The 18,374-nt window shown below is 47.3% G+C and overlaps 2 protein-coding genes across 2 annotated transcripts in view; one reads left to right on the top strand and one right to left on the bottom strand.

Moving 5' to 3' along the window:
• Window positions 1–630: 630 nt before the first annotated feature.
• GUSB (glucuronidase beta) lies at window positions 631–12,070 on the top strand. The gene is made up of 12 exons (XM_063173851.1): window positions 631–871; window positions 2,397–2,585; window positions 3,479–3,660; window positions 4,067–4,209; window positions 4,368–4,555; window positions 5,330–5,482; window positions 6,510–6,688; window positions 7,358–7,504; window positions 8,527–8,611; window positions 10,056–10,232; window positions 10,645–10,780; window positions 11,851–12,070. The coding sequence occupies exons 1-12, from the start codon at window positions 635–637 to the stop codon at window positions 12,006–12,008; spliced, it is 1,974 nt and encodes a 657-aa protein (XP_063029921.1). The 5' UTR covers window positions 631–634; the 3' UTR covers window positions 12,009–12,070.
• VKORC1L1 (vitamin K epoxide reductase complex subunit 1 like 1) overlaps window positions 9,485–18,374 on the bottom strand; it is a 21,931-nt gene continuing 13,041 nt past the window's right edge. Inside the window, exon 3 of the mRNA XM_063173853.1 lies at window positions 9,485–18,027. Within this exon, the coding sequence (XP_063029923.1) occupies window positions 17,801–18,027 (227 nt within the window). The 3' untranslated portion in view covers window positions 9,485–17,800. The remainder of the gene's footprint in view (window positions 18,028–18,374) is intronic.

The following is an 18,374-nucleotide window of genomic DNA, read 5'->3' as shown; positions in this document are numbered from 1 at the left end:
AGGTGGGATCTCCATCCCCGGAGGTGTTTAAGGAAGAGTTTGTTTGGCACTCAGTGGCCTGATGTGGGTGGCAGGGGGGGTGTGGGGTCACAGGTTGGACTTGGTGACCTCAGAGGCCTTTTCCAACTGAAACGATTCTGCGACAAATAAATAAATAAATCGTGTAAATAAGTAAGCAAATGAATAAATAAGTAAAAGTAGGTGATAAATACATTTAAGCCCCTAAGTAATAAATAAGAAGGAGGGGAGGGGAGGGGAGGGGAACATAGGGGAGCACTCGCCTCTCGATGAAATCCAGCGATCCAGGACAGAGCCTGAAAGTTCCTGGAGGTGCCTTTACGCCGGGACACTGGTGGCTTTGTCCGCAGGCGACAGTGGGACAGGACCCGGTCCCTGTCGAGCTCTGCAGTCGCTCATCGCGCTGGGGCGGGACCGGGACCATGATCGGGACCATGACAGGGATCGTGACCGTGACAGGAATTGGGATCGTGACAGAGATCGCGACAGGGACCGGGATCGCGACGGGGATCGGGAGCCCCTCAGCCGCGGCCCCGCCCCTTTCCCCTCAGCCGAGCCCCCGCCCCTCTCCCTCGGCCCCGCCCCTCTCCCTCAGCGGGCCCTGCCCACAGCCAAGATGGCGCTGGCTGGCGCAGGCGGCGGCGCGGCCGGTCCGTGCATGCTGCCCATGCTGCCGGTGCTGCTGCTGTTCCTCCCGGGGCTGGCGGCCGGTCCCGCCGGGATGCTGCAGCCCCGGGACACCCCCTCCCGCGAGCGCAGGGAGCTCGGCGGCCTCTGGAGCTTCCGCGCCGATCTGTCTCCGGGCAGGGACGCCGGGTTCGCGCAGCGCTGGTACCGGCGGCCGCTCCGGCAGGTAGCGGGGAGCGGGGCGGGCGCTGCCCTTCCCCGGGCACGGGCTGCCCTCCTTCCCCTCAGAACCGGGCTCCGGCCCGCTGCAGGGGCTCCTCTTCTTTCTTCCTCTTTTCCTCTTTCCATGCCTTCTTCTCCACCGGGCTGCCCTTCTCCTCACGGTGCTGACCCTGCCCTGTTTTTGAGGCATTTCCTAATTAGCAGCCCCTGATGATGCCCCCGGTGCTGCTCCGAAGGCAAACACCCTTTGAATGAGCCCCATTCACCTCCAGGAGCCTTGCACAGCGCTGAGTTTCCAGCAGCACAGAATCAGCGCAAAATGTGCCTGGAAGGACACTGGGAATTGTATATTCCAAAGTTTCAGAGTGCTGGTAGAAAAGTTTTGCTGTGACTGAGAGGTGCTTGGAAATAAGTGCATTACTTGACAGAAAAGAGTTAGGGATTTTATGCATGAAATGGATAAGTCGTTCATTATTTCTGTTTTTAGCCTTTTGGCCTATTTTGTTGTTGGATTGTGGAAGGAGAGAAGAGCTGAAGGGCACTATGGAGGTTTTGCAGAGGAGAGGAATCCTGAGTTATGTCCCTTCAAAGAGAGGCTTGGATGAGTGCACTCAACCTGTTTTAGAACTCACAGAATCTCCCTGAAGGACACACAGGTTCTGGCCAGCCCAGGCAAGGCTTTTCGTGCATCAGACATAAGAAAAATCCTCTTGCCCACCCAAGGATTTTCCCACTAGGATTTTCTGATGAGGGCACTGGGCTCTCTGCAGTGCCAGTGCTGAGTCAGCCACGCACATGATGCCCACCCTGAGTGCCCAGACCTTCCTCATTCCATTTCCTGAGGCTTCCTCAGGAAAGGAGAACTGCAGAACTCCTTTGTGCAACGTCCTGAGTGCAGAAAGTGCTGAAAATGAACAGCTCTGTTTGGCAACAGCATCTGGATTCCTCAATATTCAATGTATTGTAACACTGCCTCTCTCTAATCTTCATGTTGGAATAAGCAACTGAATGGATTCTGTTGTAATCCCAAGGAATATCTGTTTTTTTCATGCAGTGAGAAAGGCTGAGCTGATCCCAAACAATCTCCATGGAGAGAAAAATATCCCAAAATATCCATTACTGCCCAAAATATCTATTATTTTGTTACACATTTACTACAGCTCTTAGCTAACAAACAGCACCACAACTCCCACATTGCCCTGGAGCTGTGCAGGAAAAAATTCCCACTGAAACAACAACCTGGGCTTGGGTTTTGCCAGAGCCATTAATGAAAACATTTAATTGTACAGCAGGAGGGGAGTAGAAAGGAGCAGCTGTTTCCTCTAGGAACAGGCAGGTTCCTGTGCCTGGTGCTGATCAGGGCTTGTATAGGAGCTGCGAGAGATCTCAGCAGTTTTTAAACAGCTTTTCCCAAGTGTTTCCCCTTGGCAAAGGCACTGTAGGGCTGTCACTGGGAGGGGACACCTCCAGTAGTAAAATTCCTTTTTTTAACCTCTCTGTTCCTTCTTTTCCCATGCAATTCCTGCCAGAGCGGGCCTGTGATCGACATGCCGGTGCCCGCCAGCTTCAACGACATCACGCAGGACCCGAGCCTGGAGAATTACATCGGCTGGGTGTGGTACGAGAAGGAGGTGCTGCTCCCCCTGCGCTGGCTGCAGGGCCAGCCCGCCCCCAGGGTGGTGCTGCGCTTCGGCAGCGCCCACTACTACTCCATCGTGGTGCGTGCCTCGGGGCATCGGCCCTAAATTAGGGACAATTACTGCTTCCTAAATTAGGCTGGACTAAAGGCGGTTTTGTGGTTTGTTCAGCAAATCCATCCCTGCTTCTGTTTTGCATCCCCTGCTGAGCTCGTGCCTGTTTTTCCCCAAGCAAGAATGAATTCCAGTTTCTATGATACTGCAATTTTGGGGTTGGTAATTAAACATTTCCTGATTGATGGATCTGCCCCATTAATTTAGTTACCAATCCCATCTGCAGTTTTGGGGTTGGTAACTAAACATTTCCTGATTGATGGATCTGCCCCACACTGTGTTGTGGTGGTGTTCACAGGGGTCTTAGGATGAGGGAAGAAATGAGAATGTTGACTCCATGTTTCAAAAAGCTGGTTTATTATTGTATGCTATATATTATATTAAAACTATACTAAAAGAATAGAAGAAAGGATTTCATCAGAAGGTTAGCTAAGAATAGAAAAAGAATGATAACAAAATCTTGTGACTGACTGAGACAGTCTGGACAGCTGGGCTGTGATTGGTCATTAATTAGAAACATTCAACATGGACCAATCACAGATGCACCTGTTGCATTCCACAGCAGCAGATAATCAATGTTTACATTTTGTTCCTGAGGCCTCTCAGCTTCTCAGGAGAAAAAATCCTAAAGGAAGGATTTCTCATAAAACATGTCTGTGACACTGTGTCCCTCAGTGACACTTGGTGTGACCCAGACACAGCTCCCAGCAAAAGGAACCCCTCAAAGATCAAGGTTGATCCCTCAAAGATCCTTTGAGGATCAAGAGCCCAGTTGTTCCTCATAACTGGGCTTCCCTTCCCCGTGCTCTTCTGACCCCAAAATCCCAATAACCCATTTTTTTTTGTGTCTTTCCTTGCAGTGGGTGAACGGGGTGCAGGTGGTGGAGCACGAAGGGGGGCACCTGCCCTTTGAGGCTGACATCAGCAGCGTGGTGCAGGGCAGCCCAGGCTCCCTGTGCCGCATCACTGTGGCCCTCAACAACACCCTGAGCCCCCACACGCTGCCCCCGGGCTCCATCCAGTACATGGCTGACAAATCAAGGTGAGTTCTTGGCTCTTGTACTGCTGGGATCATCCCAGGGGTGTGGGACAGGGGCAGTTTGTTCAGCTGATGGTTCAGAAGTCCCTCTGTGGGGTTGTCTTAATGGTGGATTTGTTGGTGGAGCTGTGGGGAATCAGCAGTGAGTTATTGCATCTGTTTTGTGCACAGATTGGGTGATTTGCCAAGCTGAATCCAGGGCAGGATTGAGAAGCTCGGATTCAGCTGGGAGCTGCAAGAACCAGCTCTCCCGAAGGATCAAGATCTTTGCTAACTTCTTTGTTAACTGCAGAATCCTTCAGTGTAGCAGCTGACAGACAGGTCCAGCTTGTCATACAGATATTTTACACGATTATTTTGCACTGCCTTCAGCTGTGTAGTGAAGTGTAATGCAGCCTTGCTCCCTCAGGTACCCCAAGAACTATTTTGTGCAGAACACCAAGTTTGATTTCTTTAATTATGCTGGGATCCACCGCCCAGTTGTGCTGTACACCACTCCTGCTGCCTACATCGATGACATCACTGTGACAACCTCCTCATCAGACAGTCTGGGTAGGTGCACTGAGCTCCCTCAGGCTCCAGATGGAGGTGCCAAGGGCAGCAGGGAGAACATCCTGCTCTAGTCTGATTGAATTTGTTTCCTAGTGGCTTTTCCTGAGGCTGAGCTGTCTCCTGCAGTCTGTGATTGTTTTTTGTTTCCTCTGAGCCAGCCAGGGTGCAGTACCAGGTGTCAGTGGTTGGCAGCACTGACAGTTCCTTGTCCCTGAGTTTGCGTGACCAGGAGGGGAAGGTGGTGGCCACAGGTGATGGCCCAGAGGGAGAGCTCAAAGTCCTCAACCCCAACCTCTGGTGGCCTTACCTGATGCACGAGAACCCTGGGTACCTGTACTCCTTGGAGGTAACGTGGCATTTCCTCCTCTCTGGCTGTGGTTCATGGGGTTAAGGCACTGCCATATGGCCCAGCCTCTGCCTGTGTGTGTGACCAGAGTGGCTCTGCTAATTAAGCACTAATCAAATCAAGCTTTGGCAGCTTCTGAAGGGGCTGGCAGGGAGAAGGGCATTCCTGGAGTGTGCTCTGAGCTCCTGACTGAGGGTTCATCCATCCCCTCTGGGGAGATGAGGAGTTAACAGCTGGAGCCTGGGAGATCCTGTGGGGGTTAAGGGCAGTGGTGATGTTCAGGTGCAGAAATGAGGGAGGATGAGCTGCTCTGATGTTCAGGTGCAGAAATGAGGGAGGATGAGCTGCTCTGATGTTCAGGTGCAGAAATGAGGGAGGATGAGCTGCTCTGATGTTCAGGTGCAGAAATGAGGGAGGATGAGCTGCTCTGAGTTTCCAGGGACTCAGGGTCACACCTGGGAGCAATGATGTGGCAGTCATTGCCTGGCATCAATGTGCAGGGCACAGAAATGGCCTGGGGGGATGGCATGGGGAAAAGACACTGAAGACTTTGGGATGAACAAAAAGGGTCATCCAGGAGCTCATTCTTTATCCTTCAGCTTCCATTTGTATTTTTGTTCAGTCAGACCCAGCTGCCCCTGAGCAGCAGCAGTGAGTGGCAGGCTGTGTGCTGAGGGCTGGGAAGGGATGTGGGGCCAGACTCTCCCTCCCACACAGGGGAGGGAGCCCTGGGCATCCCTGTGAGGGTCCCTCCTGTTCCTCCCTGTCACACAGGTGAGGATGCAGGCCCAGCTGGACGGGGCCCTGCTGGAGGACGTGTACACGCTGCCCGTGGGCATCCGCACCGTGCACGTCACCCGCAGCCAGTTCCTCATCAACGGCCGCCCCTTCTACTTCCACGGCGTCAACAAGCACGAGGATGCAGATGTAAGTGTGACACCCAGGGCCACCTCAGCTCACATTGCTGCCCAGGTGGCACCTGCCCTCTCCTCTCACACCCTCCTCCCAGGCTAAGCACTAAGGGGACAGCCACACCATGCCCGGTCCTGCCATCCCTCAGGGCACATGGATGTGCTGCTGGAGACACTGAAGCATGTCCCAGCTATCAGCCAGACATGCTGACAGACAGTCAGTCTGCTGTGAGGGTGGGGAGGCCCTGGCACAGGTGGCACAGAGAAGCTGTGGCTGCCCCAGTTGGACAGTGCTTGGAGCAACCATGACAGGGTATTGGAAAAAGGCTCCCAATATTACCAGTTAGATTGTGCCTGGGCCAGTCTGACCCTCGCTGCTGGGCCAAAGGCAGCAACTGCGGTGCATCACCCCAGAGATACCTTGGCTTGCTGGAGATTGCAGCTGGGCACTGAACAAGTCCAGGCTTGTTAGGAACCCCGTTTACCTCAGGAGGAATAGCTTCAGGATTCTGCTGGAGGGTTTAATGTCCAGAGGTTTATTCCATGGTTACAGAGGTCTGAACGTGAGCAACTGCTCCAACAGAATCCTGACCGCATGGTCTCATTCACCTTTTAAGCTCAGGGACAGGGGGAGGGGAGGTACAGGTGAGCCACCAACCAGGTGAGAGGGGCAGGGTCTCAGGGGAAGATGACACCCACTCAGGCCAATGACCCCTGGGCCTGAGGGGCATCCTTTGAACTTGACCAACCACACCACGCCTTGCTGGAATGTTCAGCCTGATTGACAGGACTCACTCAGCATGGGGGCAAGGGGGAAGGGAGAGAGGCATAGGCACACCTGGGGGAATGACCTGGAAGGCCAAAATGGGACATTACAGCACACCACAACAGCAGGGGTGGAATGATAAGAGCTTTAAAGTCCCCTCCAACCAAACCCCTCTGACTGTGGCAGTGGCTGTCGGGTTCCCCACCCTGGGCAGGGCTGGTGCTAGATCAAGCAGGGAGGTTCTGTTCACAAGGGCTGGTTGCTCTTTTCTCCCCAGATCCGTGGCAAAGGCCTGGACTGGCCCCTGATTGTGAAGGATTTCAACCTGCTGCGCTGGCTGGGCGCCAACTCGTTCCGCACCAGCCACTACCCGTACGCCGAGGAGATCATGGACCTGTGCGACGCCTACGGCATCGCCGTCATCGACGAGAGCCCGGGGGTGGGCATCAAACTGCCGTAAGAGCTGCCCTGCCCTCGCCCCTCTGCTCCCCTCCCAGCTGCTCACAAGGGTCCCTTCACTGCTGTTACACTTCTGTGCTCAGTGCTGATAATGGGAGTACTTTGCTCTGTTTGGAAATGTCCCGTTGTTGCGCCACCGTGGTGCCTCATGGTGTTGGGCAATGCCTCATGATGAGGGCACTTTGCCACATTTTGCTACACGGCTCCGTTAATGAGCCAAAACCGTGGCCCTGAACTGTGCAGTAAACTTTGGGGAAACAGGGCAGAAGCCATCTGTCACTTTCATTTTTTAAGATTTTTTAAGCTTTCTGATGTTGACATTTTTGTAGCGAATTTTCTCACACACTTTCTGTAAATAACTCATTGTTTTGCATTCCTTTATGGAGGAGGAGAAATTTGATGGACTGTTGGTCTGTCCAGTGTCATTGGAGAGGTGGCACTGTCACCCTCCAATCCACTGTCACTTTTGGAAAACTATAAATGTTGGGGTCAGAAAATAATCTTCCCTTTATTTCCTTCACCTGGAGAGCAGCAGTGTGTGCTTGTGTTGTGTCCTGTAGTGACAGCCATCCTCAGCTCTGCTGTGCTGCATTTTCCCAGGGAGATGGATGGATTTTCCCAGGGAAATGGATGCATTTTACACCCTCACCTCCTTCTGTTTTCCAGGGAGAGCTTTGGGAACAGGTCCCTGCAGCACCACCTGGCAGTGATGGAGGAGCTGGTGCGCAGGGATAAGAACAGGCCCTCCGTGGTCATGTGGTCAGTGGCCAACGAGCCGGCCTCAGAGCTGCCCCCAGCTGCTCACTACTTCAAGTAAGTGCCTCTGCTCCTCATCTCGTGGCAGGTGATGCCTCTTCTTCCTTTGGGGTGGCACAGAGAGGAAGTAAAGGGAGGGTTGGTATTGTTTGGGAACATTGGAGCTGAACCTGTGGATGCAAACTAGAATGGAAACTTCAAACTAAAATGGAACTGCTGCACGTGTGGAACTGCTGCTCAGAACTGTTCCAGTGTGTTGGTTCAGACCCACCAAGACTCCACAAAATTCCCAGGAGTCCACTTGGTTTGAGCATCTCGAGCTGAAGGTCGAGTAAAAGCAGACCTGGTGAGAATGGAATGTTCCTTGTTAGCACTGGAAGATGAGCTGCTCTGATGTTCAGGTGCAGAAATATCAGGGAGGATGAGCTGCAATCCTTTGAGATTTCCAGCAAAGCTGTAACATAGCTGGCCTTTCAGTGTGAACACAAGGTTCTGCAGTCAGTGCTGCTTATTTGTCCTGTGGCTTCCCACTTCAAAGGCACTGCTTTGAGTCCCTGCAGCCCCCTTGGTTTGTTTCTAAAGAGATTTAAGCTTTGGGTAGCCCAGAGGCAGCTGTAATGGGCAGCAGAGTGTCCCTGGAGCTGAGGTGCATTAAGAGAGATCTGTGAGTTTCAGTCTTCAGGATGTTTCACCACCCTCCTGCAATGCCAGGCCAGCAGCAGAGCTTGACTCTCCCATTCTGTCCCATCTCCCTCACTCAGGGTTTCTTCAGAAACATCCAACTGTGGCACAGGGCCTCAGGAACACATCCCAGGAGTTGTTCAGAGACTTCCCATTGCCTTTTTTACAGTTTTGTCCTCAAACTCAACTGTCCCTCCACCACACACGTGCCTGTGCTTGGTGTGCTTCACTCTGCTCCTTCTCAGGTGGCACTTGGTGACAGATATTCTCTTTATTTCACTCAAACTCTGGCTGCTGAATCCAAAGCAGCTCAGTCTGGGGGGTGGAGGGACACAGGGGAGAGGGGGCTGTGCTGCTCCATGCTGTTGTTGAACTCTTGCTTTACTGTTTGCAAACAGGACAGTGATAGCTCACACTAAAGCCCTCGACCCCTCCAGACCAGTCACCTTTGTGACAGATGCTAATTACGCTCTTGATCATGGTGTAAGTTTGCTTTATTTTCTAGCTTTTTCTTTCTTTTGTTTTTTAAATTCATACATTTTCTCCTCACTCGTTTTACACTCCTTTCCCCCCCACTCCTATCTAAATTTGCTGGAGATATTTAGCAAGGAAAGGCTAAAAAAAAATTATATTTTTGTTTCTAGTAGAAATCACTTTATCCTGTAATTGTAGTCCAGCTGGAAAAAAAAAAGATCTGTAAGAGAGAACAATTCTTTGTGTGCAGGATTATGGCCCTGGATTCCATTAATAGTGTCATGCTTTGCTATGCCATTGATTCTGTTTACTAATGCTCAGGATTTTCACTTGCAATTAAGCCAAAGCTTAAACCTCTTTAAAATGCTCACAACCCTTGTGGAAGTCTAAAGGAAGGAAGCTTTGCTTTAATTCCTGCTTTCAACTGCTCTAGATCTTCTTTGGCAGATGTCTCTTTGTGTTGAATAATCTAAAAGCTCCTCCAGCTCCACAATTAAAGCCCTGGAGCTGGATAAATAATCAAAATGCACTTTCCTTGGATTTTGGGGCCTTTCATAGCATGGACCAAGGATTTTTAACACCTGTATTTGTTTCCAGGGTAGATCCTTGTACAATAATCACTTCTAGCAGGTGAGTTGGTGCTGCCACACATCCCTGATCCAGGTTACACTTTGGATTTCTTCTCAAACATCCTCTAATTAGGAGGAATGGCTGCAACTCTGAGGTTTTTTCTCCCCACCCCAGAAAAAAAAACAAACTTCTGATGGTTTTAAATTTGATGGAGCCCAGCAGGAATCTGCTTTTGATATCCCATTCCCATTTTGCTCAGCTGGAGGAGCTCAGGCAAACAATCCCAGAGAACAGATCTCTCATACACTGATGTGATATTAGAACTTTTTTTTTTCTTTTATTACAAAACATGTTAAGAGAACATTGAACAAGTTACATACAACATCACTTTATTTTGAGGGGGCTTTGTGCCCTTTTATCACACTGTCCATGTGGTAGAAATGGCAAATAACTTGCAGAATGCTTTAGTCTTAGTATTGCACCATTGATGCACAAAATTTAGTTGCTAGTCAAAATATTTGACCACTCACTTGATAATCACATTCCAATACTCAAAAAGAAAAAGTACATCTAAATGTACCAGCAAGCCAGAGACATCTTGGAAACAAAAAAACTTCTAACAAACCTGAGAATGAAACGTGTTGATCTTGTCTAACTCTTTGCTGTGACTTCCTAATCTGTAAGAAAAATGCCAAATTAATGCTGTTAGCTTATTAATTTTTTTTTTCCTGGGAAAGAGATTATATTTGGAGAGCCTGAGTGATGGGGGAAACAATTAATTCTATGTGTAACAAACCTGGATTCCATTAATTGAACCCAAAGGAGGATTTAGATTTACAAGAGAAGGTTGAAGAACACTCTCACCTTTTTTTTTTTTTTGCAGGCTCCCTATGTGGATGTGATTTGTGTGAACAGCTACTTCTCCTGGTACCATGACCCAGGCCACCTGGAAGTGATCCCACTGCAACTCACAGCCCAGTTTGAGAACTGGTACAAAACCTACCAAAAACCCATTATCCAGAGTGAATATGGAGCAGACTCAGTGCCTGGGCTGCACAGTGTGAGTGTTGTGGTGGAAAGAGCTCTTAGAGGCAGAAAATGGGAACTGGGAGAGGCTGGCACCCCTGGGCCTGGCTGTGCTGGGAGTGTCCAAAAGGCTCCAGGATTGGGATCAGAGAGCTCTGCCACTCACTCTGTCTGCTACAGAGGACTCCAAAATCTGTCCTTGAAGTGCTAAAACTGCTGAAATGAAAGCAGACCCTGGAGAATGGAGGTTCCTGGTGCTGTCCCATGCAGGGGTGGCACTCCTGTCCCTGTCATGACAAAGGCCACCAGGAGAATTCCCTCTGGGAGTTGTGTGTTTGCTGATGGTCACAGCAGCCAGGTTAAAGCAGCACAGGCAGCCCCAGAGCTGCTGGTCAGGAATGTTCTGGGTGGGATGGTTTGTGGCCTGAGCTCTCTCCTGGCTGCAGGACCCCCCCATGATGTTCAGTGAGGAGTACCAGCAGGCCATGCTCAGGGAGTACCACTCTGTGCTGGACAAGAAGAGGAAGGAGTACGTGGTTGGGGAGCTCATCTGGAATTTTGCTGATTTCATGACCAATCAAGGTGAGATTTTATTTACATCCTAAACCTCTGCATCATCCCTGGGAGTTTAGTGCTTGTGCCACACAAACACTGTGCTGAAGGGTAGGACAAAAGGCTCTCTGTTCACCAGGTTTTGTCACCAAATCCAGCATGCCCAGAGCCAAGAGAGAAGGTCCTGCCTGTGCTTAATTGCACAGATGCTCCCAGGAGCATGGGACAGTGCACAGGGGAAGCTTGTGAGGACCCAGTTGTTCCTGGTTTTTGGCCACCCTCAATTCAGAGCTTCAGGCAGCTGTCAGGGACATCTCTCTTGCTTCCAGTGTCACCTGCAGCTGCCCTGGGAACAGAGCACCTGAAAGAATCACAATTTACTTGGTAGAGGTTCAGCAGCAGAGGAACAGGTGCCACACTGGCACACAGCTGGCTCACCATGGCACTCCATCCATTATTAACAGACAAGTGCAGTCACAAAGGAAGGGAAATTCCCTAATTCACAGAAATGAAACAATCACAACTCAGATCTAACAATGAACCTGTTCTGCTTATGCCACCTGCAGTGGGTTGGGGTGGTGAGCAGTCAGGGAGAGGGAGAACAGCACTAAAATACCCTGCAGAGCACCAGGACAGGCATTAGAAAACTCAGTGGTGGCAGTGCCCAGAAAAGCAGCATCAAAAAGGACTGAGGAAATGTAGACAAGGTCAGACACAGATGCAGTTCCAGGCTCTCAACCTGCTGCAATCCTTTTCTCTAATTTCCTGTGAAAACTGAAACAGGCAGAAAGGATCCAGACACCACACAGGACAGTGAATAGTCACCACCATTTCCTCCATCCAATCTGAAGGTGGAGCCAATGTCCAGCAGACAGAACCCTGATCACTGGGCACACCCCAGAGCCTGTCCCAGCCCAGCAGCTGTGAATCAGGAGCTGCAGCTGCATTGCCCTGTCCCATCCACAGCTCCCTGACTGTGCAAACAAAGGGCAGAGGTCCCTTCCACGTGGCCTCATTTAGTCCCTGCACTGTACCAGCTCACAGCAGAGCCTGGTTTGTACATTCTGTATCAATTTCTGTGTTTTATAACTTCTCTGCAGGCACCACCCGAGTTCTGGGCAACAAGAAGGGAATCTTCACCCGGCAGCGCCAGCCCAAAGCCGCCGCCTTTGTCCTTAGGGACAGGTACTGGAGGATTGCAAACGAATCAAGCTGTCTTCCTCCTGCAATGACATCACATTCCCTCTTCCTAAAATGAAAACAAAGGGTTTAGGGGCTGGGGATGATGCTGAACTCGTTATTAAATCTCTGTTTAAATAAGTTTTATGCCTGATTGAAGTCTTGCAAGTCCAGTGCGATTTCTAGTCCACCTGAAGTAGTTACTGTGATGCAAAGCAGATCAGAAACTTTTGTTTCCTCTGCTCAGACAAGTCTGGAGGCTTCTTGTTTCCAGGCAGGAAAACAAATATTCACTTTCAAGGAGCTGAAGTTAAGAAATCCTGACTGAGGTATCTGTTTATGGCAAAAAAAATTACAAATATTACATGATACAACTCAATGGTGAACTTAAAAACAAAACCTAAGTTACTCTAAATGAACATCACATCCCTCTAAAGCAAATGAGGTTTTCCAGTTCAACTCCCCTAAGAGTTAACACTACTGAGATCACAGCAAACTGTCCACAGGATTGCAGAGGAGCAGAGTTTGTGCAGCTGCTCTGGCCTGGCAGGGTGGATGTGTGAGAAATCCCGAGCATTCCCAGCAGCAGGAGGGTGTGAGGCACCCAACACATCCAGCAGAGAGTTTGGAATTCCTGTTCCAGCAGCAAGGTGGAATGTTACACAGGGAGGGACTACCTCAACTCAACTTGAAATCTATTTATTGTACAGTACCAAAACTGCCAGTGTCAGACACAAACTGTGTCCAACAATGCCACTTCCATGTGGAAGGGCTTCCTTCATATTCAATATCACCACAGGAGGAGCAGCCCAGAGGGAAATTCTGTTCCAAACCTCAGGGGCAGGGCCAGGTGTAAATAAATCCCTGTGTCCCCTTTAGGCCTGCACAGCAGCACTCAGCAAAACTCAGAATATTTAATCTGCAAACTTCCCAAAAGCAGCAGAACAACAAAAGCAGAGGCTGCCCAAAGCATTTGGGAAGTTCCAATCTGGAGTTTAATTATTGGAATTCACAGATTCTGGGTGAAACTGGTGCCTCTGTGTCAGTGCCTCAGGGAAGTGACCAAATCTGACCATATGAAGGAAATCTTTGCTTTTCTCTTGTGTGCTGGCCAAATTCTGTTCCCTTCAGAGGGGGTACACGAGGAACCAGCAGCACTTCCACCCTGCCCCAGCACAGTAAGGACACAGATGTTCACTGCAGACTCCACAACAATTTTTCTTGTGTTTTTAAGGGAAAAGAAACAACACTACAGCATTCCTCACACCGTGCTAGGCCTAGATTTTCTCTAGAACTAAACTCCCAGGATATAAAACTCTATGCACAATAAAAAGACATTTGTTCAACCACACCATGGTACTGCCAACTAGCAGTGTTTGAAAGTCATTTCAACTTCTCCATCATCCTTTAAAAACTCATTTTCTTCAATTTCAACAGACCTGACCAAAACACAGATGAGGATTTGACATTTGTCACTCCTTACAAAGCAGGGCTCAGCTCAGCCCCCCCCAAAATCTGAGCACACATCTGAGGGTTAATTCCTGCTTGTTCTCAACAAACCCCTCCCCAATTCCAGGGACACTCCCAACACTTTTTCCAGGGATTTTGTGGTCTGTGGGACCAGCTTTGAGCAGCCCCAACAAAGCAGAAAGTGATAAAAACCACAAGGTTGGGGCTTTTTTTTTTTTTGTTTCTTTTTTTGCTTAAAGAACTGTAAACATTGAAAGCCTCAAGTCAACGCTGCTCAGCCTTTACACACAATGCTCAGGCAGACACAAAGCTGCAGGAATTCTACTGGGAAAACTGGGATCTGGGGAGATCAAGTGCTTTAACCCTTCCACAGCTAAACACACACAAGGTCTTGGGGAAAACCACACGACTTGGTACAATTCTAGAAACAGAATTACAGTACTGACATTAAAAACAGTTTCTAAGGCTCAGACTGAGTCCAAAAAGGCCTCTGGTTGGGTTCATTCAAGCTCTTATGTTTGGACTGCATGAATGCAGCATAAGAATGATTGCAGCAAGACATCCACAGGTAATTTCTACATTTATTTTTGTTGGGTTTTTTTTTTTCTATTTTTTTTTATACCAAAAAAGTTATGTGCAACAAATAGAATTCGTACATATTTACATGGTTTTTTTACCTGTTAGCAAAATTGAATCCTAAACCTCCAGTAGAGAATCTCTCAGCCTATATTGAGAAAAGGAACATCTGCCCAATGACTCCTTTTTAAATGGGTGTTGGATTTGAAAGCACTGGGAATAAATAGTTGATGGAACAGACTATACAGAACAAACACCTAATAATATTTAGGCCATGCTTAACACAGTTTTGTGGTAACAGAATACTTCAGTTCTTTTTTGGACCAGTTTAAACAGCATTTAAAGCCAAGCTCTGATCTCAGCCCACATAAATGAGGAGCAGAACTGCCTGAAGCACCTCACCAACCTCCTGAGACCACAGCAGCACAAAAATGCCAACCCCAGCATCCAGAAACCTCCTCAGCAGAGATCTGCTGTCAGTGCAGATCCCAAAGGTGCTCAGCAATGTTGCATTGGCCTCACAAATGTTTCACTGGGAGAAATTTCCAGGAATATTCATTTCCTCCCTGGCCTTAAAGAGTAGCAAGTACCTTACAGTAAGAGGATTTCAGGAATGGTTAATTCCTAAGCAGGGTTGGGATGAGGTTTTGTTGCCTTTCCAATCTGCCCCCCTGAGTGAAATTTCCAACTCAGAATATTCCATGATCCTAAAGGAATTTTGGGATTCTGAGAGAGCCAAAGAGGGGCAGGAAGAGCCCAGATTCAGAACCTCTGTTTGGAAACTGTGAATTTTATCCCTTCCATTCTCCTGAGTGCTGAAACCACAAGGATTTCTGTAACCCCCCCTGTCCCTTGCCAGCCCAAATATAATTTACCTGCCTTTACCCAGACTCCTGCACCCTGGAGAAATTTTAGGATTTGCCTTTGGATTTGGAAGGACAAAACCAGTATCAAGCAAACATGTGCCACCACATTTTGGCTGGGGCAGGCAGGGAGGCACAGCTGCACTCCTGATTTCAATCACAACCCATTTTACTGGAAGGAAAATGCTGTTTCTATCATTGGGAGCAGCAAGGAAAGAGTCAAAAGAACTGGAAGCAGAAAGGTCCAAATTTCTCCTGCTAAGATAATTCTGCCCTTTATTCAGGCCAACTGCATTTCTGAAGCACGAGAGAGAAGAAATCAGGGCCCATTTCTAGCAAATCACTTCCAGTAAAAAGGAACTGCAAGGGAAGCACACAAGACAAGAGAGTTCACAATTAAGGATCAGATTTGCAAAGCTGTGCACAAAAAGTGTGGCTGCAAATTCTCCCAGAGCCCAAACTCCAGCTCCATTTGCTCCCATGTGCACACTAACAAGGACTGCTGAAAATCTGGCCCTAAACATTTTTACTAAACAAACTGAATCAACAGACTATGCCCACACAAACAAGCACAAGACACAGTGAAGTTAAGTCAACACCAATACTTTCAGCTGATGGGGCTTTTTTTTCCTCTTTTTTTTCCCAGAACTGGACCAAGTACTCATGGATTAGACTTGTCTCCATGGCTGCTTGCTCTGAGACAGGAGCAACTTTGAGGCAGCACATGTTCACCTCTTCCTTGGATGAAAAAAAGATCTTTAGTGTAGATCACAGGAATGCACTGAGATAAAATCTATACAACACATTAAACACTGCTACTGCCTCAGGGCTTGGGAGAGAACAGAGCCAAGCCTTGAGGGACCAATTCAACATCATTCATTCCCCTTAATATCAAAGTGGAAGGCATTTGAGAGACAGAACTAAACATCAAGACAAGCTTTAACTATACTCTGGTCAATACAAAACTCATTTAATGGATTGTTGGCTAAAACTGTCAGACGAGGGACAAGTCATTTAGTGTTACATGCAACAGATGTTACTCACACCACACAACTCTGTACAGAAAAGCAGTTTCCACCTCCACCCTTGGTGCAAACCAGAATTACTTCAGTAGTAATTTCAATATTAATTTTGTGAATTTGATCTCCAACCTTGTTTTGCTCTATGGAAACACTGCTTGTTTCACAGTCAAGTTTATCCTTAGTGTTTAAAATCACTTACAATGGAAGTGTCTCTCTGACATTCGTGTTTGAGAATGAAAATGCTAAAAGGAGTTAAATTAGTCTTTAAATAAATGGGTATGCAGTTGGAATTGTTCATATTTCGAACTGACAAGGGCAAAAAGCAGCACAGCACCAATTACAGAAAGTAGCTGGACCCACACATTTTGGTGTCACACAGTCTGAAACACAAATATTTCACTTTTCCAAATCACATCAACCTTTTAAATTAAACTGAAAACAATACTGCTACCACTTCTCAGTCTAAAAACTAAAACCAGATCTCTTAATACTCTTCTATCCCCAGCAAGTTTGCTGAGAATTTTGTTTGTTCATTTTTAAAGCAAGGACACTTCTGCCTGCCAAGTTCAACACAAAGTATTTGGTTTAAGATTTGAAGACAGAAGGCACTTTTAACATTCAGCCTTAGAATACTGAGTGCAGAAACAACGTGTACAATTTTGTTCCTTTGTTTAAATCTGCAGTTTAATATGTTTTTTTTCCCCAATTAGTTCTTAGAAAGAGCAATGATAGCACTATATCACATTTCATTTTCAGGAGCACATTGACTTACTTATCCCATTAAACAGGTTGCCCTTCCAAGAGATCTTCTCTGTGTGTGTGTGTCAGGCCTAAAGTTCATTTCCCAATATAGCACAAAGCAAAGATCCTGACCAAGATCAATTAAGGAACTGCTTTTTCAGTGCACTGCTTGGTTATCCTGCTCACTCAGTGGTTTCCACTGCAAATTGCAATTCTATACTGCAGCATTCACAGAACATCAAACATTAGTAACACTGGCTGGCTGAGCACAGCTTCAAATGGAACAGCTCTGCTTGGAAATGGAGTCCTTTCAAAGAACACTTCATCCAACCCCCAATCTGCAAATCAGCTTTTCATTGACCACATGAAGCTATTTTTGTTCTGTACAGAAATTAATGAGGTTGTCGTTTAATCAACATACTTCAGGTTTCAGCTTTAATTCCATTTTTGTTACTGGAGACAAAAAAAAAAAAAAAAAAGGAAAAAAAAAAAAAAAAAGAAGAAAAAATGGAACCAACCCCAAGCATCATTCTTGTGAAAGCACAACAGTGAGAGCAGCAACTCCATGTTCTTTAGAGGTCACTTCTTCCATCGTGTCAGTCGACTCTGAGCTGAACCCTCTGACAGCTCCTACCAAAACCCATGGGACAGTGAGTTCTCCAGGGATGAAACCAAGAGTTCTAATTTTATTTACAGTATAAGTCCTAGTCAAATCTAAGTCCATCAGCTAAAAAAAAAAAAAAAAGAAAAAAAAAGGAAAAAAAAATACACTTACTGTAAACATGGCAACATTAAATATGGTGATGCTAGTCTAGAATATTTCATGTCATGATCACATCTTGTTATACCTGAATTTATATACAGGATATTTTATAGCAAGTGTTACCCACTTCACAAGTGGAGGGGGAAGAGAGAGAGTCTAAGTTTTGCTGTGGCTAAAACTCCTTCAAAGTAAAGTTAAAGCTTGTCTTTGATTGTTATAGAGCTTTCTTTCATAACCACATTGAAACTGAAGATTAGCACAGAGAAATTATCTGGGGCCCCTTGAAATTTATCATTCAAAATTTCCATTATGATTCTTGTGGGGGGAAAAAAGAGGGGGGCAAAAAGTGTCTGATATGGAGAATAAAAAAATTACTGCAAAATAAACTTAATGGAAGTTGGGTCTTCAGACTGTCAGTCAAAAGTTCCAGCAGGGGTTATTCCTGTTTGGGTTGGAGTTGCCTCTTCCAGGCCTCATTCAAATAAACTAGTCGTTTGTAGTTGATGATAAAGAGAATGAAGTTCAGCAAATATGTGAGCACGCAGACAATGCAAAATTCCTTCAGCACGAAGTACAGAATGTATGCCAAGTACAGGGACCCTACTACAGACACTATGGAGGATGTCATGAGGATTAGAGCTGCTACTGCACTTGCTGTCATACCTGCAACAAGAGAGACAAAGTTACTCACCCCTCTCCACACACAGCAAAACTCAATTCAAACTGAGCCACTCACACAAAATTCTGATTAAAATGCCATCTGGGTATTTGGAGAGGAGCAAAACTCAATTCAAACTCAGCTACGCAGCAAGAGTTACACAAAATTTTGGTTAAAATAGCACCTGGGTATTTGGAGAGGAGCAAAACTGAATTCAAACTCAGCTACACATCAAGAGTTACACAAAATTCTGATTAAAATGCCATCTGGGTATTTGGAGAGGAGCAAAACTCAATTCAAACTCAGCCCCTCAGCAAGAGTTACACAAAATTTTGGTTAAAATAGCACCTGG

This window comes from Melospiza melodia, chromosome 21 (assembly GCF_035770615.1).
Source record: "Melospiza melodia melodia isolate bMelMel2 chromosome 21, bMelMel2.pri, whole genome shotgun sequence".
Lineage (NCBI taxonomy): Eukaryota > Metazoa > Chordata > Aves > Passeriformes > Passerellidae > Melospiza > Melospiza melodia.
The sequence above is the reverse complement of the archived record's forward strand: the minus strand, read 5'-3'. Positions and strand labels throughout refer to the sequence as shown.